Source organism: Anabas testudineus, chromosome 23 (assembly GCF_900324465.2).
Source record: "Anabas testudineus chromosome 23, fAnaTes1.2, whole genome shotgun sequence".
Taxonomy (NCBI): Eukaryota; Metazoa; Chordata; class Actinopteri; order Anabantiformes; family Anabantidae; genus Anabas; species Anabas testudineus.
Window position 1 is genome coordinate 9,159,978 of NC_046631.1, and position 26,826 is coordinate 9,186,803.

A 26,826-nucleotide genomic window follows, 5' to 3' on the forward strand; every position below is an offset into this window, starting at 1 on the left:
TGTGAGTATTGATTGGTTGATGCAGATGAACCCATGCGAGGGTCAGAGCAGGCCTTCGGGGGCTGTGGATGCGTTGGTGGGAATGTCAACCAAGGTTGGATCCAATCATTTTGCAACATGTGTGTTTAAGATGGGCTGGGGGCCATCAGTGTGTGTCTGGCATGTTGATATATTGTACAGATCAGGATTTGACTATTCATAAGTCTGTGCTGCTTCTGTGAGCACAAAATTGACCAATTTCCTAAAACGTTTTCACCACATACTCTGTGAGCTTCTATGGTGAATGCCAAAATTGAGCAGTAAACATATGCAGTAAATATAATTGTATGGTTATTGCTGATACGGCATGTAGCCATACCAAGATAAATCTGTGGAATGATTCTTTTTTTCAGAAGATTAAGTAACTATATTTCAAATATGACCTAAATTGAACCACAAAGCTCTATCTAAAGATGGATTATTCCCTTAACTTATAAATGTTAACTAAAGTGGTTAGCCTCACAATTTTCAAAACAGGTTTCTGCTTATGATAGCAAAAAATAAAATATAGATAGAACTGAAGATGATAGATGCTGTTAGAGAAACTAAATAAACAGGGAAAGACCAGAGGAGAATTTTCCATTAAATGCTGTTTATGGTGAAAGCACTTCTCCTCAACTTCTGCAAACACAGCGAATCGTTCGCTAATTCACAGGCACTTTAAGAAGAAATGGGCATGCATTCTGTCAGTAAGAAGTTTGACATGTTGATTTGGTAAAATAAATAGTCATAGCACAGAAATGTCTTTTGTTGCAGAGGTCACACTGAAAATGTGTCAAACTGAACTTACTAAAATCCATTCAGATATATACAAAGCGATGCTGGCAAAGACAATAAAGAACGGAGAGGACTGGTAACTGATGCATGTCTCATCATCCACAGATACAAACAAGATTTATAGATGTGATAATGATTTGTGAGTAATTTGTGGTGTTCACAAATGCATTTTCCAGTCCACAGACAAATACAGACGAATTTGAAAAACAGTCGGCAGCACATTTTGAATTGCTAAAATTAAAGCCACATGACGCCAGAATATTCTATGTAAATAGTTAGTGACTAGCTATCAAGTGGAGGATTTGTGACTACTACAGATTACTCAGAAAACATAATTCACTTTGAACCATACATTTGTTTTCAGCATTGAGACTGATTTCTCTCAGTACTAAAATGTTCTTGCATTTTTGTGAACCCTAATTTGAACTCTTGAACCCTATGATTCGTCTTTGACTGTGAAGAAGGGAGCGTCTGCTTCAACCATTTGTCACTATCTAGCTTTGAAAATCTTAAGTCTGGTATAGATTTCCCCTGATATTTGTTCAGTAATTGCTAACAGAGTAATATTTGCCACTAATGTTACGGTTATTGTGTTAGTTTTGTCACTATATGGCAATTAATGTTATCTAGAGAATCCTCCAGACAACCCAGCTCTGTTAGATATTGTCATTTGATCCTGGTGATCTCACAGTTCAGGCCAGTCATCACCTGATAGTAAAGGTTAATACTCCTTCCAATGAAGACAGTCCTGTTTAGATAGTAAGAACAACACATGTGGACGGTCTGGAAAATATTGTGACTGTTTTCGTTAAAATACCCAGAATGGCCCACACAGTCTACCAGATTCTTCTCTGATATTATGTTTCTCTCCCAGCTCAGTTTTGTATTAGAAAACTTCAAATTCCTTTGACCCATGTCCTCATTATTCAAGTATCTGACCTACAAACCTGACTGCGTCATATATAATAGCTCTTGGTGACATGGTATGTTAACCTTTTGTCTTGGCTCCGGTCCCTGTGCCTTTGCAAACAGTTTCATTTTCCAAATGCAGAGGGGCAGACAGCATAGTTTAGTATACCTCTCCCATCCTCACACCTGCTCTCAGTACAGAGAAGAAAGGGAGGGAGGAAGAGAGAAAGGCAGCAGTAGATCACATGTCTTCATGGCTGTCCAACAGTAAATTAAAACGAGGAGCAATTTCCTGAGGCCCAATTAGCAGAAAATTGGTCCTGTCTGTTGGAGTGACTCCCTTGGGAGGAGGGAGAGTTGGTGGGGGCCGTTGCTGACAGAGAGAGAAGGTAAACTCTGCACAGACCGTCACATTGCAGTTTGTGAACTAGAAATAGTGCGAGACGGTAAACTGTGTTGATGTGACAGGCAAAAAATAGTCTGAGTGATGATAGATTGGACAAGGTTAAACAAATGTAAACAGGCTCAATGTGTGTGGCAGGAATTGTGGACTACATCTCCATCTAAAAACAGGATTCAGGTCATTTTCATTAAGATAAATGTATTCATCTCTTCTTGTTAACATAAAATAGTATGTAAACATAATTTCCAGTTGACAGGGTTCACAAGCAGATGAGAAAACAATGCAGAAATTAGCTCTTGAGACTTGGATGGAGGCTGGATTGATTTTTACTCAAAGAGCAACAAGCGCTTTCAGTCCCCTTTTAATCTATTTCCACTTTTATAAGAGGCAAAAGCCAAGTACAGTATGTTTTCACTCAATTCACAGAACAACCACATAGCTAATAAGGCAAAATGTTTGAGTGGGAATGTGCTGAGCCTTAATTTAACCATAATGGAGAATTGATAACAGAGGCAGCACAGTAAGACATGTTGGATTTTGGATGAGGTCCAGTGCCTCTACGAGTAATAGGCTACTCTGCATGTGCACTCGATGCACATTCTGCCCTCATGCCTTTGGATATAGATGACAGTGATGATGGACTTGGGTAGACACAGGACTGATGCATGAAGGGAACTGGGTCAATGTCAGTCCTGGTTCAGGATCGACCTGTGCCAGGCGCCAGTCGATCAGTATTAATGATTGTGGCGGATCGATTGTGTGCACGATCCTGTCACAACAACACAACTCCTCAACTTACCTAAAGTTTCTGACCAGCAACAGCCAATGATGGAGTCATTCTTCTTCTTCTTCTGGTAATGAAGTGAAAATGTATCTGAGCTTTTCTTTCTGCTAGAAAATCCGAGTAGTTTAATGTAATTGTATGTGATCTAATCAATGCAAAGAGATAAAATAGTTACTTAATATAGTAAATGTTATTTGTTCTTGCTGCTCAAGCTTTACTGTTGCTTAATTTCTGTCAAAGCAGTAAATAAAATAAAATGTTTGAAAATTGATTGCATGTTGCATAACGTGATTTCTAAAATTTTAAATGGTCGTTCTAGCATCAACTATTAAAGGCGATGTAAAAGAATAGAAATTATTATACATTGAATATAGTATTTGTTAAATGGAACATGTCTTCTGTTTTCTTTTTTTAGCTACAAGAGACAAGAATAGCTTCTGCTTTGAGTGCCTTAGTCACCCTGTTAGTTCATTCATCCTCTACTCTTAAATTAAATAAATGATGGCCTGTCTCTGTTAATGAATTTCATCCTATCAAAAAATTATCCCAATCCTCTCTGGACTAAATTATCATGTGCTCCACAATCCAAGTTTTTCCAGATGACCCAGAAGTAAATTTCTTTTTTTTTTTTTTTTTTCATCATTGCTGATAATCAAATACTGATTTTAGTGGACACATCTAAAACAATCCTAAACCCATCCTGAACACATAGACCATATTTGTTTTGCAGACTTTCACTAGAGTTGTTTTGTAGTGTTTTGTCCTACTGTGAATGTGGGACAGAAACTTTTAATGAGCATGTGCGTGTGCATCCATCAAAGACACAGGGACATGGTGATCCAGTATTGTCTGCTTCCCTGTTGTTCCTTGCTGATAAGATTCAGCTCTGTGTCTACTCATCCATCTAATTGTCTGTCTACCTGCCTGCCCCTGTCTATCGCCACCCTCCTCTTTTGTTATTCACTCCAGGCAGGACAAACATGACTTGCTGACCTCTGGCCATTAGAGGCCTTTCAAGCAAAAAGAAAACTGTGACCCTTTTTACCTGTAGCTCTCAGGGTCACCGAATGCCACTGTTTAAATGCAACATGTCATTATATCATTTGAAAATAACATAATGGCAATTTGCTGTTGCCAAGTTTCATAGCCTCAACCCGGCCTAAACGATGGCTACCAAGAAGACAAAAGCAAGATAACCCTTAACTGAAACTAAATGAAAACCTAACCTCCTTTAAGCATCACTGAACATAAGAATGGAGCTTCACCTCCACTTGGGGGTTAATATATAATCACCCACTCAGAGAGTTTCTTCCAAGATCTCAAAGACACAGAAGGAGCTTGACCTGGATTTCTGCAAAGCTCTAACTCCAGGCGACAATCATACTATTCGGGGATCCAATCTTATCATCTCTCTCTCTCTCTCTCTCTCTTTTTCAAAGTAGGATCGCTTACTTGGTAAAAGCTCTGGCTTATAACAATAGGCCTTATTCTCTGGGTGACTGAGGTGCAGTTTTATGCTGTAGCCCTTGATGCCTAGGGTTATTTCATGACTCCTTCCTGCAGACATGAATCAGACACAGTGCTCTATTATCAAGACCTGAGTATTAGGCTCCTAGGTAGCGGATGGAGGTTGATGGGATATTAAGCCTCAAAGTGTGTGTGTGTGTGTGTGTGTGTGTGTGTGTGAGTGAGAGACTCGGTAACACAGCTAAGGAGAACATGAGTGTAATCTTCATGAAGCAATAGTGGATAGTGAGGTTGGTGGCGGTGGGGTCTCCCAGCCGGTCCTGTGCATGATGTATCACGTTGCCACTATGGTTGCTGCCATCACATCAAAGAACAAAGGGGTGTTTATGTCAAGCCTGGCTGATTTGGTTTTTATTAATGTCCTACCTCCCTTTTTTCTCATCTACCATCCACACATTACTCCCCATCCCCCATGTTGTCAACTCCAGACTGTGATTTAGAGACTACACTAAGTTCTTTTGCATTTGTACATGCACACACACTGTGCAGGGTTCCTGCCCGACCCCTGTCTCAGCTGGGGCCTCCCTGAAACGTGCCATGTATTCTCCCAGAGTGGATGAAACGCGCAGGCACACATTCATTCTCACTTGAGTTCCTCTTTCTCCCCCCCAGGCCATTTACACAGTGGAAAAGGTTAATTGCTTGAAACACCAGCAGTGTTATTTCAGCTGATTCCAGAAGCATTGCATTTGATATTAAACAGACAAGAGATTACTGCGATGATAACAAATTGTGTGCCAAAGGATTATTTGCACATGTAAATGGGATGTGCTCTTATTCTTGGGGCTGAGATTGTTTATTAATGGGTTATGGAGATAACGTTAAGAATAATGACATGTAATAAAGCTTTTTTTACTATGGCAACCACGGCACAGTAAAACCACATACATCCACAGAGTAAGAAAGGAGAATGCAAAGCAGCTCTAAGGTTGTTAAATCATTTTGAGTTAAATCTGCCTTTATACTCAGCTGTCCTCACCCTTGAGTGATGGGTCCATGTGCAGAGAACTGTGCTAATCCCTTATGACCACACTGTGCGCAGTATCATCCCATGAAGACCATTAGCATCATAGCTGTGGGTGATCGGTTTCTACAGCTCAGGGTCAGCACTGAGTTTACTTTGAGGTAGAAGGAGGCTGGAGCCCGGAAGAAAGAAAGATGTGCATCATGGGGACGATTTTTGAAAATAGAAAGGGGGGTGAACAGAGACAGAAGGAGATTAACTCAAAGAAGCATTCGACTTGACAAGGCAGAAACTGTTTTCATGAAAGAAAGGCCCAGCCTACAAAATGTTGACAAGTCACTAATTAGTTTCTCCTCTCTGTTTTAAGTTCGCCAATCACTGAAGTCTCCTGTGTTGCATCCCAGTTGATCATAACTAAAGAAATACTCCTGCTAGTATTAACAAATGTCAATGTACTGTACTGTAGTTACAATGATAATGCTGGGATGTTAAGGTTTAGCTAATATAATACTAAAGCACTAAACACAAAGTGTTAATGATAATGGGGATGCCATATGGGAAGCTTATTGTGGTACAAGAATAAAAGTTGGGGATGTTAGAGTTAGGCAGATTTATTGTTTGGAAATTATATGGATTTGTATTAAATTGCACAGCAGTTAATTCAATAGTGATCAAACTACTATTTTATTCTTCAATATGGTGAACCAGCCAATAGAATGGCATTGTCCTTCATAGTGCCATGCCATTGATTAAAAATCCGATATTATAATCATTACGTTTCTAAAAAAAAAAAAAAAAAAAATTTGCATGGTGGAATGTTCTTTAAAAGTAAATTATTCATGTTCAACGAATTTCCTCCTCTAAGAATCTACATTTTATGAAAATTTTAAATTAAACCCAAGATTGTAATTTTGTGGCACATTTGGCTGCTGCCTCACCTCATGAATAAGTTATTTTCTATGAATTTAGCTTCATCAGTTGTATGCTCGAAGTAAAAATGTTCCCTGTACATGTGTGTTACTGTGTGCGAGAGTGTTTGTGATTCTGTAAATGCTCAAACGCATTAGGTGTAAGTGGCGTCGGAGAGGCTAGCATCGTCAAACAAATTACACAAAGAGAGAGGGAGCCCATGCTCTCAAACACGTTACAGTGATCGAGCTTGAGAGGTAGAGTGTGGCATTCTTTAAACACACCGTGTTTGGCGAGAGGTGGCGTATTCAAACACATTATGGATAAGAGAGATGGGGGTCGTGTAGCAAAATGCATTACGGAGTCGGAAAGGTTGAGGGAGTGCAACATTTCTAAACACATTATGCCGGGGCAGCGATGACATGCTTAAACAGAGTGTTGATGGAGAGTGTAGAGAGAGGGAGTTCAAGAGAGTTTCTGTTTTATTTCTGTGAGCTTTGTGTGCTTTGTCTGTCCGTTGAGTGCTGACTGAGTTTTGACATCAGCCCAACATGGGTATACAAACTTACTAGGGTGATTCATCTCACCTAAAGCACCCTTGAGAGTTTATTGGCACGTATATATGCTCAAATACACAAATACATGTACATAAACTTGGACGCATAAGTGAACAAAGTCACAAATTAAAAAGCACACATCTCTTTTTTTAACTTATAAAACCACCCTGCGGAATCACTCCCAGAACTACACTCCTGACCCCGCCGTCATGACAGATTAAGCTCAGATCCAGCAAAACACTTCAAGACATGTTCCCCCATACTTTTTCTTGGCACAGTGTCCAGCCCAATTAACCTTACAAGCAGGCCCCTTTTCACATTGCCAACTCTGAAGCAGCAGGGGTACCTCATCCCTGGCATTTTCCTTCGCCTGGCAACAGAACACCTTGAACAGTGCAGAAAAACAAATGCAAAAAATGCTGTCTTCTACTTTTCTGCTCCTGTGGCAGTGTTCAGGTTGAATCTTTTCAATTAACCAGCTTGACTTTACATGGCTAATTAAGTCCTCATCCTTGACGAGCTGTCTGACTTCTCCTCCAAGCCTCTTACTGGGGGCTTACAGCCCCACAGGGGCCACCGGCCAGACGGATTGTTGTCCAGCTGGAATGGGATTAGCAGTGCGCCAGGGGCCTGAGGCCCACAGTCCCTGAGCCTTTGTTTGAATCTGAAGTGTCGAGTTGGAAGGGGTGAAGAAGGGAGAGAGGATTGAGGTAATCCCCTCCTCTTCAGGGCTGCTCCCCAGAGGAGTGAATCCCCAGTAAACCTCTGAATGCTGTAGACCACCAACTACCTTCAGAGCCTGTGTTTATCCATCACACCACAGCAGGTAGAAGACCCAAAAAGACCCAGGCATGAATTAATCAATGCTCCGAAGGGTGCTATTCAATAGCTGTTATCAAAACATGTTGTTCCCTGGTCAGACACAAAATATAGATGTTGTCCGGCAGGATTAGAGACCTCATGCTGTGTTGTGGAACCCACTTAGTCTATACTAGGATTTCTATGTTATACAAAGCACAGCCAGATTTATATATTCAACCAACTGCCAATCAATAATTAAAAAAATTTAACTAGACATAGACAAAGGAGTGTTATTAAATATGGTATGAAGCATGACTCTCAAACGCACTTAAACACACCTGTGGCATGCAGATGTAAGTAGACATGTCTTAGCTTTACATTGTATACATCATGATTATACAGAAAATAGATGATTCAAGAGGTCGGCATTCTGTCAAGGACATGTCTTGTTCTGTGATGTAGGGCTTGCCTACATATTTCCTCTCACAAGTGTTATTTTAAGGTAATCTCAGATATAGAAGATGAAGACATGGTAATTGCTAGTAGCATTTGGTGCCGGGACTAAACTTGTCCAATTTGCTGACACAAAGAACACAGCTAGCAGTTTGTTTTAAAGCCACCGCCCTTTTTAAAGGATTAGGGAAGCAGTAGGCAGAATTTTATAAATTGTCACATTAGTCACTACAAATTCAGGTTTTACAACTTTAAATTAGTATGTTTTAGTGCTGTAAAGAGATTTAGGTGTTTGCCATGAGAAAAATTAGTGTCATTCATTTTATGGATGTTCTTTGGTTATTGTTGTGCAAGTGTCTGACTTTTATGTAAGGTTCAGCTTGCAGTGTGACCTCTCCTGTCCCTCGTGGTGCACCTGTGCCTGTGAGTCAGCCTCAACATTGAGCCAATACCAACAGGCTGTCTTTCATCACAGTGTGACAGAAGCACACAAGATTAGAGAAGAATCCACCAAAAACAACCACACTGAGCTGAGGGATAATCCAGAGCCCAAGCATCAGAGGGAAACAGGAGGGCACTGCTTCATCTATCATCCAACAAGAATCCTCCCTGAAGAAAAACAGAGGGACGAGTTGCTCTGCTATTGTCCATCCTTACCGGCACAGGAAAAACAGGATCTGATGAGTGCTGATGACTGAGATAACTGGTGAACCACTGTGCCTCCAGGCAGAAAACTTGTGATGTTATTGGTGCAAACCGTTGCCCATTTGTTTATGTTCACGGAAACATTTCTATTCTGTTTGTCTTGGTTCATTTGGAAGCAGACAAGTGTGTAAAAAAGTTGGCCCAAGTGCAGTTTTATTAGTGATGAGCATTGATAGGCTCTGAATAGACTCCAGGCTTCAGGGCATATTTGCAGAGTTGATGGTAGTTGTGCATGAAAAAGGAAAGAGAAAGCTGTGCACCATTATCCACCTTTCACTGTTCAGGTGACTGATGTGGTTTCTTACACTGTCAGTGCTCTACATCTTATTTTACTTTATTGTTATCACAAAGGCTTCAGTTCAAAGCTGTGATTCAGTGCCAGAATTTCCAGTACAGCTGTTTGAGACATTTAATATATTGGTGTCTTCCTGATCTTTTTCTTTTATCATCAACCAACACCCACACAGCCCACCCTACTACTGTACATTATCTTGTTGGCACTGCCTATTGAAATGCAAGATGGCTGGAGTACAGTTTCACGGTACTCTATGCCATTGCATGATGTGATTGTGTGTGCGCGCGTGTTTGATTATTGTGTGTAGCGAGCTTTGCCCAGTTCTCACCAGCAGGCACAGAGGCTGTTTTTAAAGCTGCATTTCTTGCGTCAGTTCTTTGAGACGTCAGGACTGACGGGTCAGAGAAAAGGAGCCTCCAACTGAAGAGGAATGAGACTGATCTTCTGCCAGACAGCCTCAGCTGGGGTCCACCATCCACTTGATTTTTCCAACAGGTCCCCACCCCCACAAACTTTCCATCGTATACCCACTGTCCACCCTCCCTACATTCATTTCTGGACATGCAGTGATAACAGAATTTCTGGGGAACCATCCAAACAGACTGCCCTGTGTTGCACTGTGTGTTGTGTGGGTTAGGATTAGTTCATCGCATGAGCATTGGTTGCTGCTGCTTTGTCAGCATTTTAAAAGGGAAAAAATGGCCCCGTTTGTGACGTTGCGTAGTGGAACAAACCACAGCTCAGTATTTGTCCTGCAAAGTGATTGTGTGATCTATCTTCTTTCCTCATTTGCCAAATCCTAATGCTTGAGCTCAAGATATTTTCTGTCAGGCCCCAGAGGGACTGTGTTGTGCTGGTCGAACAGCGTACAAATGACACACTGACCTATCTATTTTAACAAAGCCTGTTGTACATTTACTATATTCCATTAAATCCCCTTTTTTCCCCTCAGTCTCTTGTTTTCTCATGGTCAAAAGTTAAAAAGTTAATTTGATCACGGTCACTCCTCCTGATCTCTGGGCAGTCCTTTTTTTTCTAACTTCTAAGAGAGACATTTATTATAAGACATTAAAGAGTAATGGGGTGTTTCATTTGCCATAATGAAACCTAATCACCCTGTGGACAGTGCTTTGAATCCATCTGTCCAGTAGTTTAAAAGTCAAGTTTAACTGTGGAACATGGCCGCTCTGGGTCTGCAGACTGTCAGAGAAGAAAGGTATTCCTTGACATCTTAAAGGATTCAAAGTCAACCTTTTTTTTATTCATGTGAAAAGATGGAAAAGACGGATGAAACCCTTAGTGGGATTTGTTAAGAGGAATTGATTTCTACTGTAGTTGTACTTCAGTGAACTTTAACTTTCAAATTTGCATTTTGACAGGGCTTATCATTAAAAGAAAATCTAAAAGATGGAAGCTATCTTTTTACATTAGCTATCATCATAACGTGGTTTCATCCACATCCAAAAAATCTCATCAACAATGTCAGCAAAAGTCATAACTCCAATGTTCTAGCTAGAATTTCTGTTGTTGAAAATCTTCTACGGCGTCCACTCTTTCCTATCTCACTGTTATTACAGGCTTGTCTAAACTGGCTGTGACCAGACGACTCACTTACAGACTCGCCTCTTCTGATAAGCTGTGATGTTTAACTCGCTTAGGGCTCATGGGAATGTTTTTTATCAAAGACAGCTTCAAACCAAAATATTGGAAAAACACTGATGTTAGATTGTTTTTCAGAAAACAACTTATCAACATAATGCAGCTTTTCAATGCTGCATTCATTGTTAATAGTTATGGGCAATGAGCACCTTGCTACTGTAGTTAAGAGAATAAAATGATGCACAGTACTGAGACTGGACCTGGTGTGACTGAGCTTTTAGACATTGATTTTCACAACATGGGACTGCTCAAAAGCATTGTTAATACATGACAGTAATGTTGGCAAGAACCCCAAAACATACATTAAACTGTTAGCTGTGCAATTTCCTCTTTCTCAAACTTTTATAAAAACCTGCCTTGCAAGATAGTGTTCAGCCAAGAGTTTACCGTTTAGTATCTGCCTGCCAGTTATTTGCCAAGCGAGTGTGAAAGATAATTGTTCACCTAGGAGGTTTTTATGGGGCTGCTTTGATGGAGTCATTTAGTTGCACCACTTTGCATTTCATCACTTCTGTCTGTCAATTATACTTGATTTACAAGGTGTCTAAGGGACAGCGAATGTGAAGCATCAATTTGTGAGTGGGTGATTGCGCCAGAGAGAGAGGTGATGGCAGAATTTATCATTCATTAACACGGCTGGATGTCCTTCAGTTATCCCTTGTCGAAATGGAGTGAGTGATTTCAGCTATAGCACATCGACCTGTCCCACGTATAAGGTGAGAGTCTGCATTAGTGTGCGCGAGTTTGTGTGACTTGTATTTGGTACATAACCACTTCAGAAGCCCAGCGGCATTTTTTTTTTTTGTTTTGTTTTTTACAGGTGGGAGTCTTCGCTCACCATGCAGGCCTGACAAGTCTGTGTTTACACAGATGGTTTGTATTCACCAAAGGTCCAATATGAATGTTGTAAAGCAAGAAGAATACAATGACTTTGTCTGCATAGAGTAATGAATAGAGAGTGCCTGACAGTTTGGTTCTCAGGGTTACATGACATGGTCTCATAAAAGGCAACAGACATACACCACTTCACCGGAACAGAGTGCGGCACACAGTTCCCTGCGGTTGCATTTTGACCCTGATAAATTTGAGCTGATAATATTTTGCTAATGGCTTTGGGAGAGGACTTAAACAATAAATAAAAGTTGATAATTATCTTGTTGAAAATGGGGACCATACCTCCATTTAAGAGTGTAGCTTTTTATCTGGAGGAAAAACAAGAGTTGAGCAATGTGGTGATGAAGTTGATGCCATTTGAGCTGGACCGCTGCATACCTGCGATGAGTTTTCTTCTGTTGATAAAGCACAAAATTGTGTTAGTCTGTTCACACAGCTGTGGCAAATCACTGGAGAATTATACGGTGACTGAGTCACACACATGCCACAATGCATCTGCTATATTAACAAGACACATTCAGCCACCAAGCTGAAAAGCTATATTTCACATTCTGATAACTTTCTCCAGAATCATATGGTAGTGATCAATGCTGGACTCACCTCTAAAGAAATATAGGGTCCTCATTCATCATTTCGGAAGGAATATTACCACTCTACTTATTACTCTCTGGAAACAGTGATTAATTGTTTATGTTACACAACTTTTAAGTTCTAACCACTAAAGCAAACTCGTATTCCCGGAAATGAGAGTACCTCAGTTATCTCACCGTGAATGAATGTTTTCCCAGTGAATGATGTTTCTCATTGCAAACGCTCAGCAGTGTGAATTCACTTGGTGTCTCTGTCTGTCTGTCTCCCTCTACCTCTCCTTATTTAACACGCATATTCTTGGAAGTGAATGTGAGCCGTATTAAATCGGACTCCTCTGCTGAGCAGTAATGCGAGCGCCGGCGGTTAGTTTTATATGTTTCACAAGCGTGTAAATATTTAATAGGAGAGCGGGATGGAGTGCTGCGTCACTGTTCCTGCTCTGTCAGCCGTACAGAGATAGAGGGAGATATACTGAAAGAATTTCTTCCTGACAGGAGAAATTTATGAAGCAGCTTTTTCCTAAACATGTTTCATCACAGTCAGATTCTTGGATCATGTGACACAGACATTGATATACAAGCTGTTTATGGTTTATGGTTGCAGAAGATGTTAGTTGGTATAGATGTTGATACCCAACTTGATATGTATGACACTTGATGGCGACTACCAGCATTCCAAACTTGAAATGTGTGTTTGCGATGTAGGGGTCTCTTTAGTATTTTGTTACTGCCTAGTGGGAGGTCAGATACTTCTTGTCTTGCAGTGTTCTTTTGCCTATATTTCTTTAAAACACAGCTATTTAAAAGTTCAGTTTTGTGTTCAGTGAGATTTGTTTTGTGTTTATTGTAGCGCTACAAAAATACAAAAGATTAATTTGATTTAGTTTATTCAGAAATATTTATTAACAAAACTCAAATTCAGATATTTTTATTATTATTGTTATTTATAATAACAGTGTGAGTTGGAAGCACACAGAATTAAGTGCAGAAAATTATTGTTTGTAACCGTAAACATTTTAAACTTAGTCTTAATCAGAATCGACATGGTATGAACTAAGTCCGGGCATAATACTTTTGAGTCTGATCATTACTTCACCACCTTAACAAACCCTAACACTCAATTAGGATACACTTTAATATCAGCAGAGGAGCTAATGCTCTTTAAAAGAACTCTCACGGGTCCTATTCATGTTGACTCTGGTGTAGATAGGAGGCAGGGATGAGGGAGAGCAGATTTCTCAGAGGACTATAATCTCCCTGCTTTGGCTGTATGGAGGGAATAATGAGCTTCTCCACTCTTGTCTCAGCCCAACTCCGGACTTAAATCCTCCCCCAACAAACCTCCATTCACAAATTGTGTGTGTTGCATTTACATACACATACAATTTAAAAGGATCCTTTGGGTCATGGATTAGCCCATGCCCTCTTCACTTAAAGATTTCTGTTGGTCCTTTCCGCATCAGTGATGCCTTATGATGAGCTTCCTTTGGACTCAGACGACTCAGGACTCTTTCATGTGAAAGTTGGAAGTCGCTCAGTCATTCATTTGGGACATTGTGCTTGTTGTTCAGCTGCTCTTATTTAAAAAAGCTTGCTGGCTTACGTGTAGCGTACATTAGCGTAATTTACTTCATAGGAAGAGATTACATTCTGGACATGGTTTTTGTAGTTGCTCAACAAGTGCACATCAGCTCATATCAGATGAAACAACTCCTCCACCCCCCTCCCACACATCAGCAACAAGTTTCCCCACGTCAGCAGCGGGGCTTTGCAGGAAGTGATCCGATTTTATGAATCAGTGTTACGTTTCAGTCAAATTTCCTCACTTACCACCACCATCCCATCGTCAGAACGGACACATCTGTGTGAGACAAAGCTCCACAGGAGACTTAAGTCACTCGAAGATGGAAATGAATCAGCAGTGAATAAATACAGTCATCAACTTCCGTTCATCTCATCCTCAGTGTAACAGATGTTGCAGCTCGGTAGTTTTTTCTCTCCCGTGGTGCAATGTGGTTCCACTTTTGTTTATTTATCCCATCATTCCAGTACTTGTCTTGAGTGGATGCGGAAACTAGATTTGCGCACATGGAGCTGTGTATGTATGTGAAGGTGGAATGCCTCTCTAAGAGAGATTACCCGAGGTCTGTCATGCACTTGATGGGGTTGCATGACCTCATTGTAAACCTGGAGGTTGCCCTATGACCTTTTGAGAAGCAGTGAAATGGAGGGAAACCTCCCATTTCCCTCCGCTGGGCTTTTGGGCTCTTCTGGTGTTAGAGGAAGCATTGTTAATGAGCTCTAGAATGGATTTTTAATGATACCGCCACTTTGTTTGAAGACTGAGAGTAGGGCAAAAAGAGCATATGAGAGCAGAAACAGGTGTCAGCACTTGACTGGACAATAAGTTAAGGACGATAATCTAAGGGGAGGATTTAGATTTTCTTGTGAATTTTTGAAAATGATTGAACTCTTGTAGCTGCCTGAACTTCTTTCCATCACACTCCCCACGTCTTTCCTGGTAAATTATCTTTGGATTTTAGAAACATTAAGCACCCTGAGTTGACACCTGACATGGAGACATACTTTCAAGCTTCATATACTGTGATATATTACTCATTCTACAGCTTTACAGCTTTACAGAGTTACAATAATAATAATAATAATTGCATACACAGATGTGTTTTTTTTTTTCTTTTTTGTTCCTTTCCCATGACTAAGATTTCAGGTAAACGTTTCATTGTAATGCTTGCACAACTAGTGATATATTTAGGGGCTTTTTTTACAGCCAAATGTGTGTAATGAAAAGGTCCAGAGTTGCACAGTTGTCTCCATAACTTATGCTCCTCTTACCCTCCCTGTTACAGTGAAACCCATCTGTATGGGTCCCACATTTAACAGTTTCACTTTGCTCATTCATCTCTTTCTGCATCTTTTATGATGTCATATGACCATGAACACTCAACACACACCACACACGTAAGTCTCTTTGACCTAGCCTGTCAAATGTTTTAAGCAGCTTTAGGGTGTTGGTAAACGGTGCAACGCCCTTTAGTAGCTACTGTTCTTCCTCTGCACTGATCTTTCCTGACTATCTCAGCCCTGTTTCCTGGACATGTCATATGCTGACTAAGGGTGTTGCTGTGTGATCTTCTTTAACCCGGAGGAGGAGGTGGTGTTTGCAAACAGGAAGCGAATAGGAAGAGCGACTCCTGTGGTATAAAGGAAGTGATGACTGTTCGTACCTTGAACTTGATATGTCATTTATTGGCAGAGTAATTAGTTTTTCTTTGCTAGCAGTGGCAATGGCCTTGGAACAGGGTCAGTTAGGATATGAACAGGGTGTTTTGTAGGCGTGTGCTGAAGTACGCAAATGGTCAAAGGGCAGTGTGTGCGAAGCACAGGGTGGGACATGTCCAGTGTTCTCAGTAAAATAGATAACTGGGGTCATGTTACCATAATCATTTTCTCTAATACACACACAGAACATTAACAGTGCTTCCCACACCACCGGATGAAGATACACCATCATATCAGTAACAGCACATTGACAGTCGCCGCACACGCAGACCTGTCTGACGCCTATCGTCTATCTGCTGTGTCCTCATAAGCAGGGTGTCTTGTGTCCACGTCTATTTTTACCGACAGGCGCTGAAAGCCTCTGGAAGCTCCTTGTCAATGGACATCTCATTCCATTGCCAGCGGCGTGTCACCATTTATTAAGTTGTCATTACTCAGAGCCGCAGCGCCTACCGGGGTGCTGGGGGTGTCACAAATAGATCAGCAAGAATAGGTCAGACTGTTGCTGCACTCCCTAAAGGGCAACCCATAAAGGCATGTTCCAGCACATCTCACTCCAGTGGTTAAGATCGATGCAGGTAGCCTGGCTGCTATTAGTTTGCCTAATGCAGATAAATGAGAGGAAGGTGGCGACCAGGGCAGAGGGAAGAGGCAGAGGGCGATGGAGTGGGGCTGAGTGACACGAGAGGGTACTTTCATGCATCTGTCCACACATGTTTGTGCATTGGGTAAACATCTAAAAAGGCTGTTGAGGGTGATGAGATACGAGGACGTGGACACCGTGGTTGTGGAAGTGAGTACACAAAGGAAGACAGGGATGCATGCAGTCACACACTTTAACAGTTGTATAGGACATGCAATGACTAAATAATTTATTTTAATCCATAAATTATTCCTATAAACTGGCAGACTTTTCATAAATGTGATAACTATACTCCCCAAATTAATTTGTGAGATCTGTAAACTTAATGGAGTAACTAGTAAGACAGATTATCTAAAACTACCTCATTTGTCAGTAACAGACACAAACACACTTGAAATTCCTTAGGATAACGGTGAGCCCGCAGCTATGGCGAGCACAGTAAGTCAAACTTTTAGCACTGCGACTGATGACTACAACTACAAAAAGAAGGACCGAGTTGTAAAAAACTGATATTAGTCTTTAAGGATAATGTTTTTCTACAGCAAGTACAACTTCTTTCATTTATTTTTTTTAAGTTTTAATTTGTATAAGACTAAAACAAGCACAAAAAGCCAGATCAGGTATGAAAAGCACTGGTGGGAATGCTGACACATGGGGGTACCCATATATCACAAGCACACACTCGCCACACTCACAACACTCACTATATCAGGCCAACTCTCAGTGTTTTCTTTTTAACTTTTTCGGGTGTGTGAGTTGACACATCAGCACTCCTGTTTATCAAAGCTTTTATCACCTCGCCACTGTTATGTCACTCCCTGAGAGGAAACAGGAGGTGCCCGCTCACACACTAACACACTCACACAAAAAACACCTGCAGGGGGCTAGCAGGGGTTGAGAGGAAGAGGTGGAGGGGTGGACTGTTGTTGACCTGCCTTGCTGATGTGAATGACTTTACCAGAGACAGGATCCATCGCAAACTATGCAGGTTAACTACCAGCATGTGTCCCTCTTAACTGGTGGGTTTCAGATGGATAAAGGTTTCAAAAACACACTCAAAAGCTATACTCTCTGTGGGAAAAGTGAAAGTTACAATGTATGCTGTTATTCCTCTTAACCAGCTGAAAAAATAATATATAAATATTCTTAACTGTAAAGAAAACAAATGTCAGAGATTAATATGGTAGCCACCTAACATTAACAGCAGACGTCTTTCATATAATGTATTTTGCTGAAGGTGGGGCTTTCAGTGAACATGATATGCCTATTATACAACTGTTGTTCTGTCTTGCCTGGTCTTGATTTATTTCTCATTACTTTTCCAACAACCATGACTGTTTTTCTTCATCCATGTCATCCAGTTCAGTGCTAACTGACTCTTCATCCCAAAGATCCTTCACCAGAATCATTCACCAAATATGATTCACCACGGCAAATATTTAAGAGATAATGTAGATGATCCTGCACTGGCCTTTCCCACCTTAAGCAATCTGATTGTGATGTGTGTTTTTTGTACATTTGATGAAATGTAGTTGAGAAATATGACTTGTGTCATTACATCCTTTATTTTTTACAACCAGGAGTCTGTTCAGAAACAAAATCTAACAAATCAGTTTTGACAAAACTGTTTTTACAGTTCAGTTACAAGAGGAAAACTCATTCTGCTGAGAAATATTTTAGTTTGTTCTAGCTCCAGAACAGCTACCACATGAACCTTGTGGTGAATTATTATTTCCGGTGTCACACATATGTAGTAAATTGGAAGCTCCTTCGTTGCGTACATTGATTTTACATAGTAATATTTCGATTTTATAACCATTTAAATTTTGGCTGAAGTGAGGGAAAAGCCATTAAAAGATTTACTTGCCTTCCAAACACTAGTGCCTCTATGCCTTTCCTACAGTTGGTGAAAAAGGTGATAGGAGCACTTAGTGATGCAGCTCAGAATAAATTGGCCAGATAGTGAATGAGAGAGAGGAAAGGTGAAAAAAATTGATTAAAGGAAATGGGGAATTGATGAATAAGAAAGAAGGAAATAAGGGCGGAAGAGACAACACTATAAAAATCTAATCATCCACTTCTATTCACTGTACTGGTTCCATCGTTGCTCTCAAGTCATCCCGCCCCCCTAACTCTCTCTCTCTCTCACACCAGCACTCCCCTTCTCTCTCTCTCAGCTGCTCTCCCTCCTCCCTTCTCTTCTGGTGGATGGTGCTTCTCTCTCTCTCTCTCTCTCTCTCTCTCTCTCTCTCACAGTCTGGTAGAGCCGCACACAAGGATTAGAGGGTTGGTGTGAGTGTCTGCTCAAAGAGAAGAAGCCAGAAGACAGAAAGAGATAAAAAAAAATTCAGTAGAAAAGGACAGCCTTACTGTTGTGGATAAGTGATCTGATTTACCTTTACACAGGCTCTACCTCTCAGCTTAATCACGCCAAGCTAAAGCTTTACTGAGCCTTCACCTGAGGACAGATAAACCAAAGGACTACATATCCTGGACCTCCACACGGGGAGCCATGTGAGCGGCACCCCTTCACCCACTTCACACTGCAGAGGTCCTCACACAGTCTGCCCTCTGAGCTGGGAAGCACAACCCAGGATTGCCCCTACTTCCCTGGAACCCTCACTATCAGGGCTCGCGTGGAGGGACTCTCTAGGCTTGCCGTACCCCAGCAGGAGACACTCATCTCGGGGCACTGGTCGGGGTGTAAGTGCCCCCTGGTCTGGAGGCCAGCCAGCAGCACTCCAGCACCATGGATTACCTGTTAGGGATTGTAGTGCTGCTGTGCGGGGCAGTGCAGCTGGGAAGAGGAGTTGAGCCCAAGCACAATGTACCCAGACTAAGGCTGTCATACAAGGGTAAGCCCATTCTCCATTATCCCTTGACAAATATACGTAAGCACTGTGGTTACTGGTGCTTTAAAGGTAGACTACCTTATCGGTCTTTTTTATTTATTTATTTATTTGCCCGTGGTTATTCTTTTGTGCTTTTCTTTTCAGCCATTCTATTTTACGTTCAGTATCATTATTCCCTGTCTATTTCTGCCTCTGTTTGTCCCATTCACTCTCCCTCTTGGTCAGCATACAGCACCTAACTCTGTCTTTAACCTTCTTTATTCCTCACTCCCATTAACTCACTCCTTTCTTCTTTCTTGCCCTGTCTGTGTCTTAATTCACTATTCTCCTTACAAATAGTCAGATTGGTTCCATATGCTGAGGAATGGCTCTCGCCTGAAGTTAAATGTATGTATTGGCCCCTTTACCAATTTTTCCCTTGTGCTGTTCCCTTCGGCTAGTACTGTACAGCCCTGTTAAGTGCTCCGGACAGGCACTAGAGCCTCTGTTTTAATGGCTTCTGTCCCAAAAAACTCCTAAGAAAGAGAGGATCTACTTTGATCGTGACACAGAGGCTTTCTTTAAGAAGCCACGCAGGTTTCCTGACTTCTCATAACTTTATCCTTAATGGATCCAGCAGTAGAGGAGTTTTATTTAAATAGAAAACTACATATGCACATAATGCTCGTGCATTAAATCATCTATTTGCAGTAGAATGTATTCGTAGAGGATGAGAGGGGGTTTCGTGCATCTTGTTATATCATGCACGTGTAAGTTTTTGACGTATACAGCAAACATGTTATTCTCTCTCCTTCTGTGTTATTTTGAGGGGAGACTGCGGAGCGCCGGCTCTTCCTCTCCTCCTCCCTATTCCTCTCTCTCTCTCTCGCTCTCTTGCTCTCTGTCTCTTCTCCTCTCTCACACCCTACACTAAATCAGGCTCTTTGCAATAGCAGACTTTTCATCTCAGCTAGAAATAACTGGCAACATTTTTGGCATATTTTGGGAAGTTTTTTTTTTCCTTCTTTCTTTTCTTTTTAATGTCAGTGCGGGAGGCTATTGTGGTTCTTTGTCCTAAAACATGACCAAAACTTTATGGCTGGCAGTGTGGTCTCTCAATTCTTTATTTTAGTCCTGTTTCACTCATAAAACATGCCCTCTGAAAATTTATGAACAGGCTGATTTGCCATGGTTTTGCAGCTGAAAACATGAGCATGTGGTTGAAAGTCCCCATGTGTGTTTGACGGTCACCCAAGACTTTGGTTCCTCAGATAATTTCCATACATGTTGGGGAAAAATCACATTTTGGTCTTGAAAGGGGTGAATATGATGTTGTCACTGTAGCTCATTTTCTATCTTTAGCCCAGATGTTTACTATAACGTATGTTTAGAGGCTTGCTATATGACACATACTTTATTTTTTAAATGGACTGCAAGTTGTAATTTAAGGATAGTATTTTTCCTTTATCACCACTTCAGTTTCCAAAAGTGTATGGTGTATTGTCTGTGCTAAAATAAAAATATGTGCAACCTTTTCATTTTAAAACTGTGTCATATAATGATTTAAACAATGTAGATAGTAATGCATTAACAAACAAATAAAAAAAATAACTCTAGAAATAATCATAGTTGAACTTACCTGCTGCAATTCATGTATCCCCTGGGCTCCATGTATCAGTTCACATGAAGCCAGGCCTCTAGGCATTATGGGAAAATGTCATCCCTTCTTTACACAGCCATCTGTGTAAAGAATGTGAATATTGTTCCCTCCTGCCCCCTTTTGTGATCCTCTTCCCTGTTCAGTCTGACAAGTGAACATGTTGCTGACAACAATACTAGACAGGAGATATGTCATCAAGCATCAAAGTCTGTATTGACAGTACCAGTGATGGATGTGCATCATCAGACCAAGAGAACAGGTCAGCTGGTAAAGAGGAGCCTGTCGTGATAGATATACTAAAATCATTTTTCCTAAAAGTACATCAAAGACTCGCTGTTTATGTATGTATGTGAGAATGTTCTTGCCACACTTGGTGTGAACACTCAACACCCTTGCACTCTTGTTTCTGTGTGTGAGGTTTTTTTTGTTTGTCTGTGTGTGTGTGTGTGTTTTGTCTCAGCGAGGTAAAAAAGTGTCAGGTCTGGCATGCACTCATATAATTAGACACCTGGTTTTGTGCGTGCATCTGTGCACATATGCATGAGCTCACAAATCCGTATCTTTTATTGTGCTGTTGAATCAGTGTTTCTATAATTATGTGTGATTGCAAACTGCTGTTGGCTTGCGCTGTTGTGTTTGTCTATGTACGCGCATGTCCCTGTGTGCGTGAGAGGCATGGGGTGTAAAGGCATCACAGCCTATTGTGTGCCACTGCCTCTTTGTGTCGCTGCTCACCAGTGTCTGCGCTAGTGTCTCGGGCCCACAGGTGTTTGATGGCTCTCTTGATGCCTGTCAGGGGACGATTCTCAGTTAACACCCACACTGTAGCGGATGAAGGAAGAAAGGGGAGTGATGGTGGAGGGGAGGAGATTTGCTTTTAATGAAGGAAAAGCTGGCAGACAGTAGAAGATGCAGAAAGAAGGGAGGCTGGTCGTTAAGTGAAGTGTCACTCATCCCCTCTCCCTTCGCAAAGCCAGCATAGTAATTAAGTCAAATAAATGACAAGGAGGAATCCTCCTGGGAAGGACAGTCAAACAAGTGCAGAGCAAAGAGAGGGCCGGGCCAGAAGTGGGATGATCACATAAATACAGTGTAAGAGAGACTGAAGCCCATGAGTAGGACAATCTGGATAATGTAGAGGTAAGATTGTCGTGCGGGAGACCAGGGTTCAAATCCCGCCTGTGGCCTATCACAGACCTACCTCCAGTAGGAGTTTATAGGAAAGACCTACATATGCATACCCTGCCTTTGCCTTATACATTTTATCTAACTTAAAAGTTGCTTTGAAAAAAAAGTGTCGCAACTCAACGAGTTAATGTAAATCCCAAGAACAAGCAGGGCCTGCGGTTTAGGACAGTTTGATGAACAGCAAGTGCATGAAGAGAGTCCCATGAAATCAGTCTCATTTAAGTGCTGATGACATGCACCCAGGGACAGATAGAGTCAGACAAAAGTGAGTGATTTCTTCTTCTGGAAAGGACAGACAAATGACTGCAGAGTGAGCAGTTTGGGACGCAGAACCACTGAGAAATGGAGGCAGGTAGATAAAATGACCTCCCATGGGACGGCTGGCGCAGTAAGTGCAGAGTAAATGATTTCCCAGTGGGGTTAGTTAGACATTTAGCGAAAAAGACCCAGCTTCATGGGGACAGAACGATGATCACATGAGTTAATGATTTCCTCTTCTCCTTGAGACGAAAATAGCTCTTACTTTCTTCACTTTGACCAGGAACTTAAGGGACATTGGGCTATAAGGTAGAACATAAATTTAAGTTGCTTGGCATTGAGATATTGCACATGTTGATATCACCAACTGAATCTAATAGCAGATATTACCAGAAATTCATACTAAAACTTTAACCATCCCCTAGAATTGATGGCAATGCATTAATGTCAGTATCCTGTGCTGCCGTCATAGTAAATAACAAGGAGGTGATATACTACCATGGATCAATTCATACCTGCATGCAATCGCATTCCTCATTACGATCCCTGTACACTCTTTCCATAGTTAGCGGCCATCAGTAGGAAGGCTGACCCCTAAGGGTCAATCGATCCAGCACATCCAGCACACAATCAAGCTGTGGATCTACAAAACGTGACCCTATTGTGATCCCTAAAAAGGAGCAAGCAAGCAGCGCTTTAAAACTTAAAAGGTCCCGTTAAACAACCCGGTAATTACCCTCAGCTCTGGGTAATTAGGGAGCCTACTGTATGACCTCTTGATGCCATCACAGCCGCCATACGCTGGCTTGATGGGCGGAACAGAGGAGGAAAGACAAAAATGAGACAGAGGAAGAGACGGGGAATATGGAATCGGCTTACAACCCTTGAAAATAGACAGTTGGTGTGGAACCGCACTCAATGCAGTCTGGACTCAGCTCCATAATAAGCCCTGTGTGATCATGTCCATGTGTGTTTGCGTGTGGGCGTGCCGGCCTATGAAAATATGCATTGTGTGTATGTTTGTGGGTGTTTGCATGTGTGCGGGTTCATCAATGTGTTCTGTCTATTCATTGTTTACATGTGAACATCTAAATGAGTCTTTACCTCTCTTGCTCTCCAGTTCTCTCTGTTGTATCTGTCCATTCTGTGGGCTGGGGCTGACAGAGCGGATGTAGATAATTATAAGGTGTTCGCCCAACGCGCCAACTTTGGAGATGTCTGCCTCCCTCTTTCTCTGTTTCTTTCTCATCGCTCCTTTTTTTTTTCTACCCCCTCCTCCTTCTCCTGTGGTTCAGTCGCTTCTCAGAGAACCACAGCACCGCAGACCCAAAGTACAATCTTCAAGTATACTGTGTGTGTAGGTCTTTGAGTGTGTGTGTTTGTATTTTTCTTTTTTCTTTTTCTACTTTTCCTGTCTGTTGATTGCAGCTCAGTTGATACATATCTTTTGGCTATCCTTCTTTTCAACTCTATTTGGACACAGTCACACGCTGAACTACCCTCATCTTTGCCTCCACACAGCCACCTCCCGGTCGTATAAACCAATGTTTTGCAGTGGCTTGCTTTCCAGCTATGCCCCTATGATACATATTTTACATTGCCTTACTCTGACTCACATACCTGACCACAGTATTTCATAAGCCCCCACCACCCTAGTCCACAAGCTGAAAGATGGTATAATGAATTGTGTGTTTGTGCTGACACTCATTGCCCCAAAGATAATTGTGCAGTGACACAACTGCACTTGCAAAACAAATAATTTATCAAGTCACTGAGAAATCTGTCATTTTTTATTGCAGTTTTAGACTTGCGTGCTACTTCTATGTATCTTATTATGTGCACTTTAAACAATACAGAAATGCAGCAGAGGACGCATTACCCAGTGTTGTGAGCTTTCAGATGTCTATGGTTTGCTTTCTAAGGTGGTGTGTATTTTGGAAAGTCATTTAATTCTCCAGTGTTCATAAAATGTTCACTTACTATACAGCTATCTGATTTAGGAACCTCTATTTAAACGAATGTGATCATCAACATCCGTTTGGACTGGCAGAGTATTCTGTCAAGATTTATGTGAGTGCACACAGCAATTGTGTATGTTCAGACATTTCTGTCTGTGTGTACATAAGCTCTGTATGGACATGCACACGGGAAAAATATCCTGTGTCTATGCATCTGTGTTTGGGATGTAGGCTTGGGTTACAGCGTGGTGCAGATTGCTGAACCACGGGTATGAATGGGTCCCGCCACCTGCTAAGTCTTGTCAGTCAGATGGAGAGAGGGTACACCATTCAATCTGAACAGAGTCGAGTTACGAATGAGTGGGACATCTCTGCAGAAAGACGAGGACTGATGGATAGAAAAACACACAGATGAAGAAAGGGAAGTGGCAAAAAGAAATATAAAAAAGTAGAGAAAGTTCATTTGACATGGAGTGAAAGTCTATTATAATAATTTTAAGAACTATCAGTAGTTTTAATCAAATTCCACCACTCCTATTGCTTTTAATGTCACATTTTAAGGTTGAAACAGTAGTCTCTCTAAATCCCAGTAATATAAGACGCAGAGGGGTGTGTTTGTTTTCTTTCTCTCTTTAGACTTTGTTTCATTTTTCCCGTCATAAATTCGAACATATTAAAACCACTCAAATGTTCATACTTTAAACTATGAATGTAATGTAAAGGATGTTGTCGCCACAGTAGGAAATGCCAAAATCAAAAGCCTTTTATGACAGGCACTGTACTCACTTATAACATGAAACCTCATTTTGTTACATGAAATCCTTAAATAGTGCTGTACAGAGCTGTGATGTGCATCTGTGCTTGAGCATTTGTGTTCCGGTCTCCCTGTCACATCAATGTGTTTGCTGTCACAGTTTGCCTGGGACACATTCAGATCTGTAGCCCCGTCTCATTAATTCCTAATAAAATGGCAGAGCTGACATTCAGCTACACTGTACAGCTGACAGGCTGCACTAACAGGCAGTGGCTCCAGACATGGCCACGCTAACCACAGCCTGGTTCCTCCATCCATCAAATTGCCTTGCGATAGCACAATTTCCTTCTCTATGCACAGCTTTGCAGAGGAGTGATTTTGTGATTTGTGATTTGTGAGAGTGTGTGTATGTGTGTGTGTGTGTGCATGGATACACATGACCTACTATGCCTGTTTGTTTATATTCGAGCAAGTTTGTCTTGGTGACTACATTTGCATATAAAAAGTGAGTGTGTGTCTATTTGTAAGTGTGTCCGGTGTCTGTGTGCTTCTCCCTTAAAATAAGGACCAGAGAGACTGAAAAGCATGGTTATGCTGTGAGTATGTAGTGGTGTGAGAGTGGGCTTTCTGTGGTAGGCTTTGCCAGGCCTCTAGCCGTCTGTGGTCACAGTGCTGGTGGAAAACCGCTCTCTGTGATGCAGCCGTCCAATAACAGGAGGAGACGCACACTAATGAAATGGTCCATATACAACCCCTTTTGTTATGTTCTTCTTTTTTTTTTTTTTTAATCTGTGCTCAGATTTCTGCCTTAGTTAGCTGTCATTATCTTTGATTTCAATTTTTTTGTCCTTCTCTTTCTGTCTCTTGCTTTTCCTGCTTTTCTTCTCCTGTCAACTCTCTCTGTATACACCGCTCTCATATTCTGTCTGTCCTCTCTCTCTGTGTCTTTTTCTCTCATGGGAGAACAGGAATGTTGTGCCGTGATGAGGAAGTCTGGTGAAATTCAACACATACTTAGACTACTCATATAGATTTTTTGTGGTTTGGGATGTGGTCACGTTTTCCTTGTCAGTCCCCCTGATACACATCCTATGATTGAACATACTGTGTCATATTCATGGGACAGAATATAGTATCAAAATGACCAGCACGATGTGGCCCCTTATTATGAATTGTGGCTATGAGTCACTTTGAGTCACTTTGGTAAAAAAAGAAAAATAGAGAATTAAGTTTCTATTTCAACTCAAAAGAAAACTCATCCATTACTCATTCCTTCTTCACTGTAATAAAAATAAGGTTTTAATAGCAATTTACATATTTAGCTTCTCATCTGCTGTGTGTATACACATTCTCTTGGGCGCTTTTCTTAATCATAGAGTTCATAGCACTGTGTGTAACGTAGCATATTTCCTGTTCGAGCTGTCACTCATCTGCACCTGAATGAGAAATCAAATGGCCCAGGTTGTATTATACAGACAGTAGCCATGGAAACCAACCCACACCTGCTACTGTGCTTAGAAAGAGAGAGAAAGGGAGGGAGAAAGAGAAAGACAGGGGAGGTGAACTTTTGAGGCATGCATGGATATCCTTGAGCTTAGGATAATATTTGAACACTTTGTTAAGCAAAGCTCTCAGCAAATTTCCATGGCGGGCGCCTCGTCTTTTTTTCTGACACCTGTGTTTTGGCTGAGGCCATCGTGAGAGCAGCGCAACGTACACCGCACCACACACATCGAGAAAAGAAAAGGATTCGGAAGCAAAGATTGACATGCCAAACCAAACCACTGGAGATATTAGAGAACTGTGTTTCTTTTCTGAAGCCAGCCCCTCTATTTGAAAGATAAACATGTGCAACTGGTTGCACCATGTTCTTTTGTAGCTGCCATTTTCTTTTCAAACTGTCTTTCTTCCTTGCCTATCAATGGAGTAACTAGAGTTACTCCATGGATAGGCAGTCTGACAAACCAC

The 26,826-nt window shown here is 41.3% G+C and overlaps 1 protein-coding gene across 4 annotated transcripts in view; it reads left to right on the top strand.

The window, feature by feature from the left end:
- sema3aa (sema domain, immunoglobulin domain (Ig), short basic domain, secreted, (semaphorin) 3Aa) overlaps nt 1-26,826 on the top strand; it is a 78,011-nt gene that overhangs the window by 28,814 nt on the left and 22,371 nt on the right. For 2 of the 4 annotated variants that reach the window (XM_026362726.1, XM_026362727.1), the window contains one exon: nt 18,616-19,064. The exons of 1 other annotated variant lie outside the window; for it this stretch is intronic. In XM_026362726.1, the coding sequence (XP_026218511.1) occupies nt 18,959-19,064 (106 nt within the window). In that variant the 5' untranslated portion in view covers nt 18,616-18,958. Of the gene's footprint in view, nt 1-18,451; nt 19,065-26,826 lie in introns of those variants that run through there. One more of the 4 variants, XR_003298933.1, reaches the window with a different exon arrangement.